We start from the raw sequence: 18,677 nt of genomic DNA, 5'->3' as shown, positions 1-18,677 counted from the left end.
AAACTGACAAACTTCCTTAAAACCGGCCAAACTTCCTTAAAACTGACCAAACTTCCTTAAAACCGGCCAAACTTCCTTAAAACTGACCAAACTTCCTTAAAACTGACCAAACTTCCTTAAAACCGGCCAAACTTCCTTAAAACTGACCAAACTTCCTTAAAAACGGCCAAACTTCCTTAAAACCGGCCAAACTTCCTTAAAACCGACCAAACTTCCTTAAAACCGGCCAAACTTCCTTAAAACTGACCAAACTTCCTTAAAACCGGCCAAACTTCCTTAAAACCGGCCAAACTTCCTTAAAACTGACCAAACTTCCTTAAAATCGTCCAAACTTCCTTAAAACTGACCAAACTTCCTTAAAACCGGCCAAACTTCCTTAAAACTGACCAAACTTCCTTAAAACCGGCCAAACTTCCTTAAAACTGGCCAAACTTCCTTAAAACTGGCCAAACTTCTTTAAAACCGGCCAAACTTCCTTAAAACCGGCCAAACTTCCTTAAAACCGGCCAAACTTCCTTAAAACCGACCAAACTTCCTTAAAACCGGCCAAACTTCCTTAAAAGCGGCCAAACTTCCTTAAAACTGACCAAACTTCCTTAAAACTGGCCAAACTTCCTTAAAACTGACCAAACTTCCTTAAAACCGGCCAAATTTCCTTAAAACCGGCCAAACTTCCTTAAAACCGGCCAAACTTCCTTAAAACCGGCCAAACTTCTTTAAAACCGGCCAAACTTCCTTAAAACCGGCCAAACTTCCTTAAAACCGGCCAAACTTCTTTAAAACCGGCCAAACTTCCTTAAAACCGGCCAAACTTCCTTAAAACCGGCCAAACTTCCTTAAAACCGGCCAAACTTCTTTAAAACCGGCCAAACTGACGTCATTTGTAATGTCCCTGGTCCCTAAACGTCCTCGTTTTGAAATGTCATAAAACTATCTCCATACTTCCATGAATTTGTATGGGTTACCCTACAAATCCTGTGACACTTGTGGGGAGTCACAGAAGAAAATGTACATCATTGTGTTCGTAAGAGTGTCATCTTTCCATTGTCGGTAGGCTAACCTCTTCAGACACTACAGACATTTTTGGGAGAATACCAATTTTCGTGATGTGTCCTGGTCTGACAAACAGCGCTGTAGCTCAGCTACAGATGCGGAAAGCCCACATAGATGGACGTGGTGGATTGAGATGCAGCCCATGAAAAAAACTGACAGATTTTGAGGGGATTCTTTTAGCATGTTGATTAGATTGCTGCACAAGTGTAAAAGTCAATGTAAAACAACAAATCTTTCCTATTAGGCCCATAGAGACCCTTTTAAATAAAAAATGATTATATATGTAATTCTGTGATTAGGCCCATGAAAATGACAAAGTGCGTTCACACATACTGTAGGAAGTCCCCGTTCCAGGAAGACATTTGATCTACTTTCACCCCTGCTTGTCAGCAGTGCGAGAGAGAAAGAAAGTAAGAGAGGGAGAGCTCTGCTCAGTGTCTCAGAAAGGGGAGTCACAGCTTTATGGCTGGGTACAGGTCAGGGAGGAGAGTGGAAAGGAGGGGGCAGACTGGGAGGGATGGCTCCTGGTCTCAATGGCGATATGGATCTGTGTGCTGTTAGCTGTAGACTGCAGAGCGACCCCTGCACTCAGATCAACCCAGAACAGACCCAATGTGAGTGGAAACAAGCCCCTCTCTACACCACTGTGGCTGTGTCATGTCTGAGAGTCGCATGACTAGCAAAGAACCACCAGTGAAGTCGAGCCAAAAGCACATGACTGTACTGTATACAGAGACACCCCTGGAGTCATTAAGACATGTTAACTTCTATCTCCACAATAAGGAGAAATAGTTCTGCATCCCAGAATCCAAGCATTCTTCCAATGACATCCAGAGCTTCCCCAAGCCCCTACGACCAGCTGAGGCAGCAGGGCAGCCCAAAATGATGCATCAAAGTGGAGAGCATGCTGGATAGCAGGCTGGAGGTGGAGGGACATTTCCTACCTCTTAATGGATTACCTAAGGCCTCAGCGCGCCCGCCATGCACCCGTCAATCACACACCAAAGGGGGGCCGCAGCGCAGTGCAGCGCAGTGCAGCACAGTGCTTTGAGCCAAAGGAGGCCAGGTCCGGATATCTATCCACACCGGGAGATCAAAGGAACCCTGTTGCCACCTCACTCCCTTTCCCTTCACTTCACACCCATCGCTCAGGGTGTGTGTGGTGTGCCTTGAACTGCGGTGGCCCAGGAGGTCCCACAGCCAGGCTCAAGCCCTCCGTTGGCCCCCACTCTTCCCTCTCCCTGCCCTGGGCCACCAAACCCCTGCCTCCCCTCACTCCCTCCTCCCAAGTGGCTGTAATTACATTACATGTCCCATGTCCTTTTAATTTGCCAACAAAGGGTAGGCAAGCAGGCGAGGCCAGGGACCAGGGACCAGGGTCCTTAGAACTGCTTGTTAAGCTGCTCTGCTGCATTGTCAGATTCAAATTGTCCATTTCACCTATACCTCCCATTAAGGCTGTAGGAAGCAGGCTCACGCTGGGAGAGAGCAGACTCTTTTATTGGGGGTTCTTTACCTCGACACTGACAGAGGGAGAAGGAGAGAGAAAAATGTATCACAACCAAAAACGGCAGCTTGGCCCAATGTGTTGTTTGGTTTGCATTGGGCAAGCGTTTTTATGTGGCGGTGCTGTGTCTGCTGACTGCGAAGGTGGATTTATACACACTCAGATCATTAGCAGGGTGTCGCTCCCATTAGGCGGTGGAAACCGTCACTGGCAACAATAAACAAATCTGCCAGGCTGGCCGCATGCTCAGACTGCCAGGCGCTCCACTCCCAGTCCCAGTCCCAGTATCAACCCAGTTGGCTGTCACCAACGGCCCTAAACCATGCACGCCTAAGCGCTGCCTCAGACATTCCCGCCCCATTCACATACATAAACATGTGCAGTCAAATACACATACACAACCAAATACTCCACTCCTCTTTAGTGCAAGAAGGAAAATATAGATGTGATTTTGACCAGTGCATGAACGATTGAATCTGGGGAGACAGAATTGCAAAAATGGCTAATTTCATTCCAATGCTGTTCACTCACAACATTATGTACTAGTCTGGGAAACTGGGGGCACTAGTCTGGAAAACTTGGAAATCTTCCACATTTGACATGAAACACAACTTCATCTATAAAAGTGGAACTATTCACACATTAGGGTCTGTCAAGAAGCAGGAAACAATTTGCAGCGGGCTTCAACATTTCTTTCTAAAATAACTACTTTCATCATTTTTATGGCATTTAATTTTCTAATCAGGTGAAAATAGGATTGTAACTGAAGTTTATCACTATTTAATTGAAAAAAATGACTGTTGGACAGAGAGGAAATGACAGGTTGTCAGTAATATAGACAATATCCTCCAGTAATAATGCGCCAAACAGCGTGGTTTTAACACAGTTAAGGAGTTCCTATTTGTATGCTCTCACCTTTCTGAATGTCCTTCATTTCAAGGTGAAGACTTGAGATGAGGATGCCTACTGCTTGGGAACGTTTCCCATCCAGCAGCTTGATAATCTGCAGAAAAGACATAAATATCATATTTTAATCACAGTGATTACATGGAAGAGTGAGAATCCCATTGGATTACACATCCTCTATTGGATCACCATTACCATGAGACTGAAGTGGCACAGTTTATACAGTTGATAAGATGCAGACCAACAGTTCATCTTACATTCGACTAAGAAGATTTATTTGACTAGAATACTAGAACATGATTTAATATGATATATTCAGATGAAACAGGGACACAGGTTAACATCATCCACAGTCTTTTTCCCAGAGAGGCCAGAAGAAAATATCAGTTAGTCACTTCCCAGAGCAAGACCACTTGAAGATAGATTGACCCTGGGAGGGGAGAGAAGGAGTGCTCTAGAGAAGAGCCATTCTAACATCTCTGTGGAGCGTCTGGATTGACCCTAAAGCCACACTAATCTACACAGTGTCATAATCCTTCACGGTCCATGATAACAGGCTGAGAGACAGTGAGGATAGAAACCCACACGCCACAGACAGCAGGACTTATTGAATGACATCACTAAAAATACAGAGCACAGAGTATAGAGAAAAAGTCCCCCCGTTAAAAGTGCATGATATAGTCGGAAACATAAAGCCACAGGAAAGTAAAAAAGTAAAAAATGAAACCATAAAAGGACATCTTTTCAGTCTGGAAGAACAGGTTTTTTATAACAAACTATAAATTCACAGGATTTTTATTTGTGCCTACACATGGTCACAATGACTTATTACTGAATTACCCATTAAGCTAGAAACAGTTTTGGCAAGGTAAAGCCCAGCTCTACAACCTAATGTCTCAGCCTTCTTCATTAGGAAGCACTGGCCGTTATTACTGCATCTCAGCTACTGGGCCATCCAGTAGGAACCAAGGAGCAGAAACCTTAGAAGTGAGTATTGCATTACAGAAGGTAGGATGCATACTGCTTCCACGTCATTACCATTATCACTGAGGATCACCCTGTATGGGGACATGAGAGGGGAAGCAGGCAGAGTGAGAGGCCTTCCCAACACCTTTAATGAACTGCACTGGTCGGGCCACACTAACAGCTTCCCAGGAACCCTGGCCACTCGCTGTGGCCCCAGAAGCACCAATTAGCCTGTCCAGTTGACTTACTGAGAAATTACAACTGATCTGGAGGAACAAACCTGGATGCTTACTCTCAGACACGCAAGGAAGGAACGTTATGATGTTGATGCTGAGAGCTCTGTTAGAAACCCATGATGAATATAACAGCTACATCCAGTGGACACTGGGAGAACTACCCACCAGTCCAAGTCAAGGTGAAGTCCTTCCAGCAGAACAAAAAAACACTTGAAATATAGAGGAGACATTGGTTTGACACTGAAATGAAGATTAAAATAACAAAAGGAAGAGGGAGTGCTTTGAGGAGTAGCAGGTGGCTGGTGTTGGGGAGAGGGCACCAGGTTCATCAGAGAGCTGATAGTTTACACAGCCAAGGCTGAGGGGGCAGGCAGCTAGACAGGTGCCTGGGAGCCAACCCTGTCAGAGTTCACCCACCCTGGAGATACGTTACAATAATAAATGGATCAAGAGAACACATCAATAACACCCTCCACTGAATGCTCAACATCCCCACACAACGTTCTGCAAATCTTACAACCCCTCTCCCACTCAACACTCAAAATATGACTTTAATAAACCCCAGTGTGAACGATTATGTCATCCCTAAAGACGTAGGGTCTGAACAAATTAAAGCCACTATTTGTTTTACAGAGATCCATGGGTGGTGGGAATTGCTGTGCAATGTTTACGCAGGCTGTATTACTGGTGTATACGCAGGCTGAATTACTGGTGTATATGCAGGCTGAATTACTGGTGTATACGCAGGCTGTATTACTGGTGTATATGCAGGCTGAATTACTGGTGTATACGCAGGCTGCATTACTGGTGTTTACGCAGGCTGTATTACTGGTCTATACGCAGGCTGTATTACTGGTGTATACGCAGGCTGTATTACTGGTGTTTACGCAGGCTGTATTACTGGTGTATACGCAGGCTGTATTACTGGTGTATATGCAGGCTGTATTACTGGTGTATATGCAGGCTGTATTACTGGTGTATATGCAGGCTGTATTACTGGTGTATACGCAGGCTGTATTACTGGTGTATACGCAGGCTGTATTACTGGTGTATACGCAGGCTGTATTACTGGTGTATATGCAGGCTGTATTACTGGTGTTTACGCAGGCTGTATTACTGGTGTATACGCAGGCTGTATTACTGGTGTATACGCAGGCTGTATTACTGGTGTATACGCAGGCTGTATTACTGGTGTTTACGCAGGCTGTATTACTGGTGTATACGCAGGCTGTATTACTGGTGTATATGCAGGCTGTATTACTGGTGTATATGCAGGCTGTATTACTGGTGTATACGCAGGCTGTATTACTGGTGTATACGCAGGCTGTATTACTGGTGTATATGCAGGCTGTATTACTGGTGTATACGCAGGCTGTATTACTGGTCTATACGCAGGCTGTATTACTGGTGTATACGCAGGCTGTATTACTGGTGTATATGCAGGCTGTATTACTGGTGTATATGCAGGCTGAATTACTGGTGTTTACGCAGGCTGTATTACTGGTGTATACGCAGGCTGTATTACTGGTGTATACGCAGGCTGTATTACTGGTGTATACGCAGGGCTGGGGGGCAGTGGGTGGGAGTGGGGCGCTGTCAGGGTTTCCTCATCTCCTTAACGCAGCGCAGCACCCGGATCCTGTAGCTCATTATCCTCACACCCAATATGCAGCGACACGCGCATCCTCTCCTTTCCACTTCAAATGCCCCTACAGGTGTCATCTCATCTCCTCCAGCCCCACTGTGGAGCCGAGTGGAGCCACATGGCTACAATTACCCCCAGTCTGGTCTGGTGTGTCCTGGGCGGCCATGGACTGTGGAGGCTGACAGAGAGCTCATTCCCCTGCATGTCATCTCTGCTGCTTTGATATGATAATCAGTGGCGGGAAAGAAAAAGGCCTCCAGAGAAAACAGCAGCTTTCAGTTGTATTGGACACATGATACAGATTAGCACTTCCATGTACAGACTCACCCCTCTACCATTCCCTTACCGCCCCAACTTCCACTTAGGGTCCTGTATGTAGAGTTGTGCATTAGGAGGGATGCGAGAAAAATGGCTAATCTCCATAATGCACATACACATTCCACCCCCCCCCATCACACCCCCGACTAGGCCCACAGGTGTTATCTGATCTGGCAATACTTTCTGAACAAGTTACAAGTGCGTCAGGCATGTATAGGTGTTCTGTCATCACACACACCACTGTGTGCCCTACGGCGAACATGCTTAGTGCAGTGAAAACCATCATGTGTGCAGAGTGTAGCTGCTCTTCATAAAGTTGATGGAGACGACTACAGAGCAGAGATTGAATTACTTGTCTCTGTGTCGTGTAGAACCGTATCGGTGTGGTGGCGAGGCCAGGACAGGACTATTGGCTTGTCAAATCTCCTCGGGGTAAGATATTGCAGAGTAAGGCAAGACAGCGCTCTTGATTGACCCCATGTCTCCACAGGCCCAGTCTGGCTCTGTCTGTTAGCTAGCTGGATGACAGTCTGCTCCCCCCACCACCTCTCTCCAGCTCTCCTCATTCCAGACCCCCTCTCCTTCTCCCTTCCCTTCCCTTCCCTCCCCCCTCTCCATCCTCATCTCCTCCACCTTTCCACCCTCCTCTACACTCTCCTCTCTTCCCCATTCTCCATCCCCCTCTCCCCCTCCTTTGTCTAGTCAGAGCCAGTACTTCTGGGAACCTATCAACAGATGATGATTCAGAGAGTTTGAACGTTGGAAGATAAACTTTTAGGGATAAAAGATGAAGCAGTAAACAAGTTACTTTTGTTTAGCTGACCCTTCTAAATGTGTTTGAGTGCCAAGGGGCTGTAGCCAACCCTTTCCACAGTTGTGGTAGTCTCCAAGTAATCATAGCTGAACACAGGCTGCTGTCTCTGGCCTGAGTATAGTACGGCCCCTAGTACAGCTCACTGCTCATGGATATCTATACCACATACTGTATCTACTATCTCAAATAAGAACTACCAAGAAAAGTATTCCCATTTCTAGTGGGTATGTGCATTTGTGCCCACACAGCTCAGGCCAATGCTCAGGCCCCATGTTGTTGTCAAGTCCAATGCTGCAACTCTGCACTCCTGCCTGCAGCCGTGTGTGTCAGCATTCCCACTAACCCCATGGCACTGAATGTGGCGTCCAAGCAGTTAAAAATCGGCCACTAGCCCAGACTGTCCTCTTCCCAATCCATACACATCGTCATCAATCTGTCAAGGCTCCAGTCCACTGTAGAGGCCTTAGTGTGGGTGTATCCATCTAGTCTGGTCACTCTGAACCCACAAACATTTGATCCAACTCAGATAGCCACAGAGAGACTCCAGGGTGGCTTAAGTTAGCGATTAAGAGCGTTGGGCCAGTAAACCAAAGGTCGCTGGTTCAAATCCACGAGCCAACTAGGTGAAACATCTGTCATTGTGCCTTTGAGCAAGGCACTTCACAGCTATCAATTCTAGGAAGAGAACATTATCGTAATGTTCCCCTAATGTTTGAGTGCCCTGTTTTCCGATTGTTAGGGGAACATTCGATCTATGATAGCAAAAACCTTCTGAAAACCTTTTTCGCATGTTTTGGCGTATGTCTGTTGGGACGTTGGTGGAATATTCTCCTAACCCTCAGAAAACTGGACACATGAATGTTCTTGCAATGTTCCCATGAAATGTGTCTAGAACACTAATATATTACATTCTGAGAACATGGCAACCATGTTCTGTGTACAGTACCAGTCAAAAGTTTGGACACACCTACTTATTCAAGGGTTTTTCTTAATTTTTACTATACACAGCCTGAACGTGTGTTTTGGGGTCATTGTCCTGTTGAAAACAAATTATAGTCCCACTAAGCGCAAACCAGATCGCATGGCATATCGATGCAGAATGTTGTGGTAGCCATGATGGTTAAGTGTGCCTTGAATTCTAAATAAATCACGGACAGTGTCACCAGCAAAGCACCCCCACACCATCACACCTTGTCCTCCATGCTTCAAGGTGGGAATCACACATGCTGTGATCATCCGTTCACCTACTCTGCATCTCACAAAGACACAAAAAATCTCACATTTGGACTCATCAGACCAAAGGACAGATTTCCACCGGTCTAATGTCCATTGCTCGTGTTTCTCGGCCCAAGCAAGTCTTTTCTTATTATTGGTGTCTTTTAGAAGTGTTTATTCGCAGCAATTCGACCATGAAGGCCTGATTTACGCAGTCTCCCCTGAACTGTTGATGTTGAGACGTGTCTGTTAATTGAACTCTGTGAAGCATTTATTTGGGCTGTAATCTGAGGTGCAGTTAACGCTTTTTTTAAATGTTTTATTTCAACTTTGTTTAGCCAGGTAGGCAAGTTCTCGTTTACAACTGTGACCTGGCCAACATAAAGCAAAGCAGTTCGACACATACAACAACACAGAGTTACACATGAAGTAAAACAAACATACAGTCAATAATACAGTAGAAAAATAAGTCTATATACAATGTGAGCAAATAAGGTAAGATAAGGGAGTTAAGGCAATAAATAGGCCATGGTGGTGAAGTAATTACAATATAGCAATTAAACACTGGAATGGTAGATTTGACAGTAGAAATACTGGGGTGCAAAGGAGCTAAATAAATAAATAACTCTAATGAACTTATCCTCTGCAGCAGAGGTAACTCTGGGTCTTCCATTCCTGTGACGGTCGTCGTGAGAGACAGTTTCATCAAAGAGCTTGATGGTTTTGTGACTGCACTTGAAGAAACTTTCAAAGTTCTTGAAATTTTCCGGATTGACTGACCTTCATGTCTTAAAGTAATGATGGACGGTCGTTTCTCTTAGCTTGTTTGAGCTGTTCTTGCCATAATATGGACTTGGTCTTTTACCAAATAGGGCTATCTTCTGTATACCACCCCTACCTTGTCACAACACAGCCGATTGGCTCAAACGCAATAATAAGGAAAGACATTCCACAAATTAACTTTTAACAAGGCACACCTGTTAATTGAAATGCATTCCAGGTGACTACCTCATGAAGCTGGTTGAGAGAATGTCATCAAGGCAACTTTGAAGAATCTCAAATCTCAAATATATTTTGATTTGTTTAATACTTTTTTGGTTACTACATGATTCCATATGTGTTATTTCATAGTTTGATGTCTTCACTATTATTCTACAATGTAGAAAATAGTACAAATAAAGAAAAACCCTTGAATGAGTAGGTGTCCAAACTTTTGACTGGTAATGTATGTGTGGTAGGACATTAATGGAATAGTCTCCTAACCCACAGAAAACTGGACACATGAATGCTTTTGCCACGTTGCATGAATTGTGTCTATAACATTCATATCTTGGTTCTGAGAACATGGTAACCACATTCAGGGGGAAGTTCTATTTGACATTAAGGGAATGGTCTCTTGCAAACATTCCTTGCACATCACAGGAACATTCTTATGAAAACGTTAGTTAATGACCTAATGAGACCCTTAAGGGAATGCTCTCTAAAGTTGTGGGAAGTTTGTTGTTAGCTGGGTTGACTCTAACTGCTCCTGTAAGTCATTCTCCTGTAAGTCAATCAGTCCTGCCAACTATCTTCTGTCTCACTGACCCTGCCTGCAGGACTGGCTGGCCCCTAAGTCAGCTTCCCAGGAAAACATTAGTAATTGTGCATGTTCTATAATTTCTCTCAAACGATAACTATGACCAGGTTCAGTAGGAAAATAACTATCAGACTTAGTTGAAAGTACAATCCAAAGAACATTCCAAGCCATGGCATAGAACAGTTTAGTCTGCAGCTGATTGTGAAGTGTAAGCAGAAGGTCTTCGAAAGGTGGATTCTACTCAGCTCTGCTTCCATTCACAGAGCCAGAGAGAGGAGAAGAGAACTGAACTCACTGCCACCTGATAGCTTGCTTTGACCTAGCGCAAGAGCTGGCTACACCAATCACCAGGAATTGGACAGTTGGGAGTAAGAGGAGAAAAGGGAGGGGAGCAGTTTACTCCTTGCACACTTTGTGTTCTTTCTAGATTAGACTCCATGTAAGGCTGGGATCCTTACTTGGGCTAATTCAGCAGAGCTCCTAATGGAATGTTCCAGAGGTAAGTGGTCTAGGGTCGGAGAATATGGGATAATCTGCTGACACCATTGTACTCATTTAGCAGATGCTCTTACTGGAGTAACAGTAATAATGTCCTCAAAAATGTGTTTATGTCAATATTTTCTTTCTGACTACCTAATCTCAATCATTCCTAATATTGACAAGGAAACTCAGGTAAAGGAAATATGAATTTAAATGTGCCACTAACGCCCTCGTGTGGTAGCAATTAAACACCATTACGATGACAAAGCATTTTCTTTCGAGAAGACAGGTGTCTGAGAATTACAACGTGCCATGCAAAATATAGTGTGTCGTGGATACTGATAACAGCTTTAGAGTTACAGCATATGGGTCCCTGCATGGAAAGTCCAATAGCACTCATCACTTTCCAAGCCCAAGATATTTAAGATGCTCCTCCTGAGAGAGGAAAAACAGTAGGAGCCAACACAATATAATAGCAGCAGCATGGGGGAGAGAAGAGAATGTATGAGTTAAACCAACCTTCTTAGTCTTGGCCTTCTTCTCAAAGGTGTCTGAGAGGGGCTTCTTCTTTGGCTGCAGAGTGGCCTTCGAGAACAGGTCCTCAAACTCCTTGGTGTCTACGATGTCTGGCTCCTCCAGAGAACCCCATAGTGTATTATTACTGGAAACAAGAGACAGGCTTTTAGTCTGGGGCTGGGGGAGAGATACCCTTCTATATGCTGAGGAGCACCCCATTTCAACAAAAAACCCTCTTTAGTGACAGTGTTACTGTGATGAAAGAAGAGTGCGTTACAGAGGTGACTTCTTGGGAGAAGTAGAATAGCTAGTGGACTGCTCAGTACAAATTGTCCTGTGACAGAGATAAACAGATATGAAGCAGTTTATTTGATGTTTACTCGGGCTGTCCAGTGTTTACTTCCATCTTTTGATTTATAGCAGACGTTTGCTGTAGTGAGAATTTGAAGAATGCATTTCCACTTTTTAATAAAGAGACATTTATGACTGAGGCTTCTGAAAATCATGTGAGTTAAGTGTCCCTGAGTTTGAGATGTGAGATTTCAGCACTAAAGGAGCATTTCAAATAAACTACCAGGAAGATAGGAGGTATTTTGTTTCCTCTGTTGCTGGGTAACGCTGAAAGCAAACAGAGAGGGAGTCTGAAGATGTCTCTGTACAGGAGTCTTCCAGAGTTCAGCCCTGCTCTGCTACCATTACTTTCCATTCCTCTTTTAACTCACAGAAGACAACTACCCCTTGGGTCAGACAGTGCGGTAGCCTTAGACTCGGCATGATACGTGATCCAGCCTCCTAGTCTCTGATAATGCAGGGAGAGGAAGATGAAGTCAGCCATAACTCAGCCTGTTTATAGCCCAGGTCAGGCAGCTTCACAGGCAGAAGGTTTATTGAGACAGTTTCATCAGGACCCACCCACGTGAGCAGAGTTACTGTATGTACACTGAGTATACCAAACATTAGGAACACCTTCCTAATATTTTTTGCCCTCAGAACAGTCTCAATTTGTCGAGGCATGGACTCTACAAGGTTTGAAAGTGTTCCACAGGGATGCTGGCCCATGTTGACTCCAATGCTTCCCACAGTTGTGTCAAGTTGGCTGGATATCCTTTGGGTGATGGACCATTCTTGATATACACCGGAAACGGTTGAGCATGAAAAACCCAGCAGCGTTGCAGTTCTTGACACAAACTGGTGCGCCTGGCACCTACAACCGTACCCCGTTCAAAGGCACTTACATCTTTTGTCTTGCCCATTCATCCTCTGAATGACACACATACACAATCCATGGGCAGCAGGGTAGCCTAGTGGTTAGAGCGTTGGACTAGTAACCGGAAGGTTGCAAGTTCAAATCTGCGAGCTGACAAGGTACAAATCTGTCGTTCTGCTCCTGAACAGGCAGTTTACCCACTGTTCCTAGGCCGTTATTGAAAATAAGAATTTGTTATTAACTGACTTAAAAAAAAATGTCTCAATTTTGTCAAGGCTTAAAAACCCTTCTTTAACCTGTCTCCTTCATCTATACTGATTGAAGTGGATTTAACAAGTGACATGAATAAGGGATCGTAGCTTTCACCTGGATTCAGAGCAGGTGTTTTTAATGTTTTGTATACTCCGTGTATAACAGGTCATGTTAACTTTCAAAGTAGAGCTAATCTACTGATACTGCCGTGTAATGTTGCATGATTTAGCAACTTTCTTTGTAAAATGTAATAGGCCTACTGTTTGACACTTTTCACACTGCTTTTGTAGACGTAGGTTAAAGCACTGTATCCATACTGTATATACAGTAGATATGCCTTAAATGTGTTTGGGTTCTCTCTAGTCATGTCATGAGGTCAGGGTTTGGCAGGCCCGGGTTGTTCCACCCGAGAGGAGACATTTTACAACTGTGGAGACAAAGTGAACTCAACAAACATTCCAAAAAGTTGGCAAGCTAGTCATGGCTGAAATACCACAGCAATCAACCACATAGCCAGAGACTCAATTAGGGTGAAGTGAGTCCAATTGGGTCCTATTTGCTATTGGCTTCCCACAGCAGTGGTGAAAGTAACTGTCTGGGACAGTCCAGAATAAGCTTTAACCAAGAACATAATGTTACTCCTGAAAATCCACCCTTTCATTTCATACTGCCTTCACAGGGACCAACTCAAATAACTCCATGCAATGGGCTCTGACTCCAGCACGCTGCAGTGGAGGAAACAATGTCGGAAAATGTTGGGAAAGTAAATCTACATAAACTCCACAAAGCCTTTGTGATTCCACGGTAGACAACATTTATAAATGACCGGATCATGCCTGTATTGTCATTTATGCATTTCCCCTATAAGTCATGTATACAATTCCCCTATATGTCATGTATTCAATCCCTATAAATCATGTATTCAATCCCCTATATGTCATTTATGCATTTCCCCTATATGTCATGTATTCAATCCCCTATAAATCATGTATTCAATCCCCTATAAGTCATGTATTCAATCCCCTATATGTCATGTATTCAATCCCCTATCTGTTATTTATGCATTTCCCCTATATGTCATGTATTCAATCCCCTATAAATAATGTATTCAATCCCCTATAAGTCATGTATTCAATCCCCTATATGTCATGTATTCAATCCCCTATCTGTCATTTATGCATTTCCCCTATATGTCATGTATTCAATCCCCTATAAATCATGTATTCAATCCCCTATAAGTCATGTATTCAATCCCCTATATGTCATGTATTCAATCCCCTATAAGTCATGTATTCAATCCCCTATATGTCATGTATTCAATCCCCTATAAGTCATGTATTCAATCACCTATAAGTCATGTATTCAATCCCCTATATGTCATGTATTCAATTCCCCTATATGTTATGTATGCAATTCCCCTATATGGCATGTATGCAATTCCCATATATAGTGCATTCGGAAAGTATTCAGACCCCTTGACTTTTTCCACATTTTGTTACGTGACAGCCTTATTCTAAAATTAATTCAATTGTTTTTTCCCCTCATCAATCTACACACAATACCACACAATGACAATGCAAAAACAGATTTTTATAATTTTTTGCTAATTTATAAAAACAATTTTTTACAAAACTGAAATATCACATTTACATAAGTATTCAGACCTTTTACTCAGTACTTCGTTGAAGCGCCTTTGACAGTAGATTACAGAATGGATTCTTCTTGGGTATGATGTTACAAGCTTGGCACACCTGTATTTGGTGAGTTTCTCCTATTCTTCTCTGCAGATCCTCCCAAGCTCTGTCAGGTTGGATGTCAGGTCTCTCCAGAGATGTTCGATCGGGTTCAAGTCTGGGCTCTGGCTGGGCCACTCAACGACATTCAGAGACTTGTCCCGAAGTCACCCCTGCATTGTCTTGGCTGTGTGCTTTGGGTCGTTGTCCTGTTGGAGGGTGAACCTTCACCCCAGTCTGAGGTCCTGAGGGCTCTGGAGCAGTTTTTCAAAGAGGATTGCTCTGGACTTATCTCCGTTAATCTTTGCCTCGATCCTGCCTAGTCTGCCCGTCCCTGCCACGGAGAACATCCCCACAGCATGATGGTGCCACCACCATGCTTCACCGTAGGGATTGTGCCTGGATTCATCCAGACGTGAAGCTTGGCATTCAGGCCAAAGAGTTCAATCTTGTTTTCATCTGACAAGAGAATCTTTCGCCTTTTGGCAAATTCCAAACTGGTTGTATTGTGCCTTTAGTGGCTTCTGCACTGACATGCACTGTCAACTGTAGGACGTTATATTGACAGGTGGGTGCCTTTCCAAATCATGTCCAATCAATTGAATTTACCACAAATGGACTCCAATCAAGTTGTAGAAACATCTCAAGGATGATTAATGGAAACAGAATGCACCTGAGCTCAATTTTGAGTCTCATAGCAAAGGGTCTGAATACTTATGTAAATAAGTTATTTCTGTTTTTTATTTGTAATACATTTGCAAACATTTCTAAAAACCTGTTTTCGCTTTGTCATCATGGGGCATTGTGTGTAGATTGCTGAGTTTTTTATTTATTTATTTACTTCATCCATTTTAGAATAAAGTTATAACCTAACAAAATGTGGAAAAAGTTAATGGGTCTGAATAATTTCCGAATGCATTGTATATCATGTATGCTATTCCCCTATATGCATGTAGAAGATGTACCCCCCACACTACAGGAAGACTCCAATAATCCCCTGCTAAATTTGCTGAAAGAAATCCTAGGGGAAACACTAGTGTTAAATACTCATTCCTATTACAGGTGCCTCATAAAGCCTGCTCTGTGTACACAGTCAAATTGTGTATATCTTCACATTTGTTCGTTGACCTGGCCTTATTTCAAAGTGTACTGTATTTCCCCTCATAATGTCCATTAGCCCAAAAACATGTTACAGTTAAGACTCCTGTTTAATTCTGTTCTCCTGTAAACTTTATAGCAGACATGAAACCCCTGTGGCCCACTCAACCCTCCACCATTGGCCAGGACCAGAGAGTGTGAACCACAAGTCAACTTCCTCTACTAATCCAGCCATAGAAATACAAGGCCATAAAGCTGGGAGCCTGGTATCCAGCAGTACAAACCACAGCCACTGGAAATTAGCTGAATAATCCACCACATCTCACTGGGGCACCTGTACTCATCCAGAGTACTGGTGCAGGGGAGGTCAACCCAGCCTGATGCATTACTGAATGACAGTGTATCTGTACCGGATGGCAGTGACACACTGGGGAGACAAGGATGATAATAAAGCTTGTGAATGGGCTACAGAAGTAGTACATACTTATTGTCTTGGATCTGTATCCTCGTCCAGTATAGAGGCTTCATGGGAGTAGCAGGTTCCAACGCAGGTTTCCTTGGGGCCTTCTCTGCTGCCTGGCCGAACCCAAACCCAAATAATCCACCCCCAGGAGGAGGGGGTGGGGCACACCCAGGTGGAGGGGGAGGAAGGGGAGGACCAGCTCCAGGTAACCCCGGAGGAGGGGGAGGGGGAGGTGGGGGACCAAAACCTGGGAGGGGGGGTGGAGGCGGTGGCCCCATGTTGCCAGGTAATGGGGGAGGTGGAGGAGGAGGAGGAGGTGGAGGCGGTCCTGATTGGCCAGGGAAGGGAGGAAGGTGGGGAGGGGGCGGGGGAGGTGGGCCGGGGATTCCTGAGGCTCCTCCATGCAGACTCAGGTTGAGTTTCTTAGGCACGTTCTGACTGGGGCCGAGACTGGGCCGACTGGCCTCACCCTCGGGCGTCCTGAGGAAGGTCTCCCTGTCTGTCTGGATGCAGACATTCCGAAAAGTTTTGGGAGGCAGGTCGTCCTCGGTGGACACGCAGGCCTCACGGAGCTCGCCCCTCTCGTGGCCCAGGCTGAAGGCCTGTTGACGGTCTGTCTGCATCATGCAGATGACTCCCTCCAGATGGGACATGGCGACAGCATGCTCCCCTCGCACCTGGAAGATCTGTAGCTCAAAGTCTGCCTGTGTGGAGCAGGAGCACAGAGATAAATCAGAAACATCCCACTCAGCCATATGAAACAGAATCACATACTGTGGGGCTCCAAAAAGACCCCTGGGTGACTCAAAATGTTCATCATGACCTTCATGAGATGAAATGTAGTAATTTCTAACATAATGCCCACTCATTTTCATTCCAATCTTTCATCGCCAACCGAAAAGTACAATGACTGACAACATAATGAAGAGCTAATAAGCTGGATGTTGATAGACGTTTCAAACATCAACACAATCCAGACAAACTTGAGGAAAAGTGTAAAGGAAAATATTTTGCTATGTATCCGACACATGTTCCTTGTTAGCATGTGGTCAGCTGGGAAAATGTGTTAGGCACGTTTCTATCCTTTCTCATGGTTTAACTACATATTTAGGAGTGTCAATATCATGGCCTAATGCAAGGGATCAGGGACAAATGACAGGGTAACACACAGAGGAAGACAGAGTAACCTATATCTGCAGAATCAGCACTGCTGTAATAATAGTAATTTTTAGACACACTTTCCAGACACTTTGCTCCAATAAGCTTGATCTTCAATTTTTTTTCTCCCATAAATAAGGTCAATAGTTTGCTCTATCATCTGGCATGTTTTGACATGCATTCTTATTCATCTCAGGCTGATCTTGGAAGACAGAGAAAACATTTGACTACTCCACTGAGACCTGTGAGAAACTATTTGAAATACTGTTTTCAGTTGCACCTCCTTGGCACTGGTGGCTCAGTTGAACAAACAATGCATTATAGTGCTTCAGTGGAATCTACTAAATTCATAGGGTAATGGAGACATTTCCAGTTGGAGAGAGACAGTTCAGTAAATTAGATATCTGTGTGCATCCAGCATCCAGGTTGTAAATGGTGATATTATTTCATATGTGGACATCACAGCTTCCAGAATCAATGCTGACCGCATATCAAATGTGAATGTGGTCTGTCCTACTGGAGGTGAGCACTATCATTCCAACAGAGTCAAACACATTTGACCATTTCTATGCTGACAAAACCTTGGGACTGACAACAGTGTTATACCACAGAGGTGTGTCAATTACTGAGATGCTTTAGTTGAAATGACCATTTGAAGGAGTCAAAAGATGACACCAGACCCACTTTGACATACAGTTTTGAATAAGCCCAACAGGTGAGGCCAATAACATTTAGATAGACACTAAAGGCTGTAAGTGTTCTATGATGATGAATAGAAGTGTTAACCACACTATGGGACAAGCTCAGACATCCAGCTTGGAGAGCCCACTCACTAAAGACACATGTTGGCTTTGCTTCTGTGGTTGATTGGTGACATCTAGTGTCTCTGAAGAAAACTGCAGTTTCCTGGGTTCACTATAAGTTACTTTGTTATTACATTCCAGGAGGACATGGTGAGGTGACTACAGTTGCAGACCTCTCTCTCTCTCTCTTGATTGAAACAAACCCCAGCGCTGAAACCAGTAGGAACTATATGTAGTGAACTGCTTCGCACAAGGAGATGAACTTACATGTACTTTCTCCACCTCCTCTTTGCATTCTCTCTTCAGCTGTAAGAGGGCAGCCTGGTGCTCTGTGAGGGAAAAGAGCACAGACACTTACTGTAGGACACCATAATGTAATAAATATTTCTACATAAATACAATTACACGGCGCAAGACCATCTCAAATGTCTCGCTAGTTTGAAGCATTATAATAATGTCTGCCAGAGATGACACTTTCAAAAGCCATCAAATTTACTGGCCATTCATGAGATAATTTACTCTGTGATCGTACATTAACCAGTAAAATAGTGGCATGCACACAAGATGAACCTATCATTGCAGGGGTAACTAATATGGCAGTAAAACATCATCCTCTCCTCTTCCATATTACACTAGGCTGATGTTGAGAGACAAAAGAGACATGCCTTTGTCTCGACGGACCACTTGAAGAACAATAAAGGACATGAATCTCTTTTTTAAGACAACAG

At 44.0% G+C, this 18,677-nt stretch overlaps 1 protein-coding gene across 5 annotated transcripts in view; it reads right to left on the bottom strand.

Moving 5' to 3' along the window:
• The window catches only part of LOC110497955 (formin), a 94,679-nt gene that overhangs the window by 38,289 nt on the left and 37,713 nt on the right, over positions 1 to 18,677 (bottom strand). For all 5 annotated transcript variants that reach the window (XR_005037748.2, XM_090211362.1, XM_036954900.2 and 2 more), the window contains 4 exons: positions 18,217 to 18,278; positions 16,010 to 16,692; positions 11,239 to 11,380; positions 3,476 to 3,563 (listed from right to left, as the gene is read on the bottom strand). Coding sequence is in view for 4 of the 5 variants with exons in the window: in XM_090211362.1 (XP_090067488.1) it covers positions 3,476 to 3,563; positions 11,239 to 11,380; positions 16,010 to 16,692; positions 18,217 to 18,278 (975 nt within the window). In the remaining variant the exon portion in view is untranslated. The remainder of the gene's footprint in view (positions 1 to 3,475; positions 3,564 to 11,238; positions 11,381 to 16,009; positions 16,693 to 18,216; positions 18,279 to 18,677) is intronic.

This window comes from Oncorhynchus mykiss, chromosome 19, assembly GCF_057628025.1.
Source record: "Oncorhynchus mykiss isolate SJ-2025 chromosome 19, ASM5762802v1, whole genome shotgun sequence".
Lineage (NCBI taxonomy): Eukaryota > Metazoa > Chordata > Actinopteri > Salmoniformes > Salmonidae > Oncorhynchus > Oncorhynchus mykiss.
The sequence above is the reverse complement of the archived record's forward strand: the minus strand, read 5'-3'. Positions and strand labels throughout refer to the sequence as shown.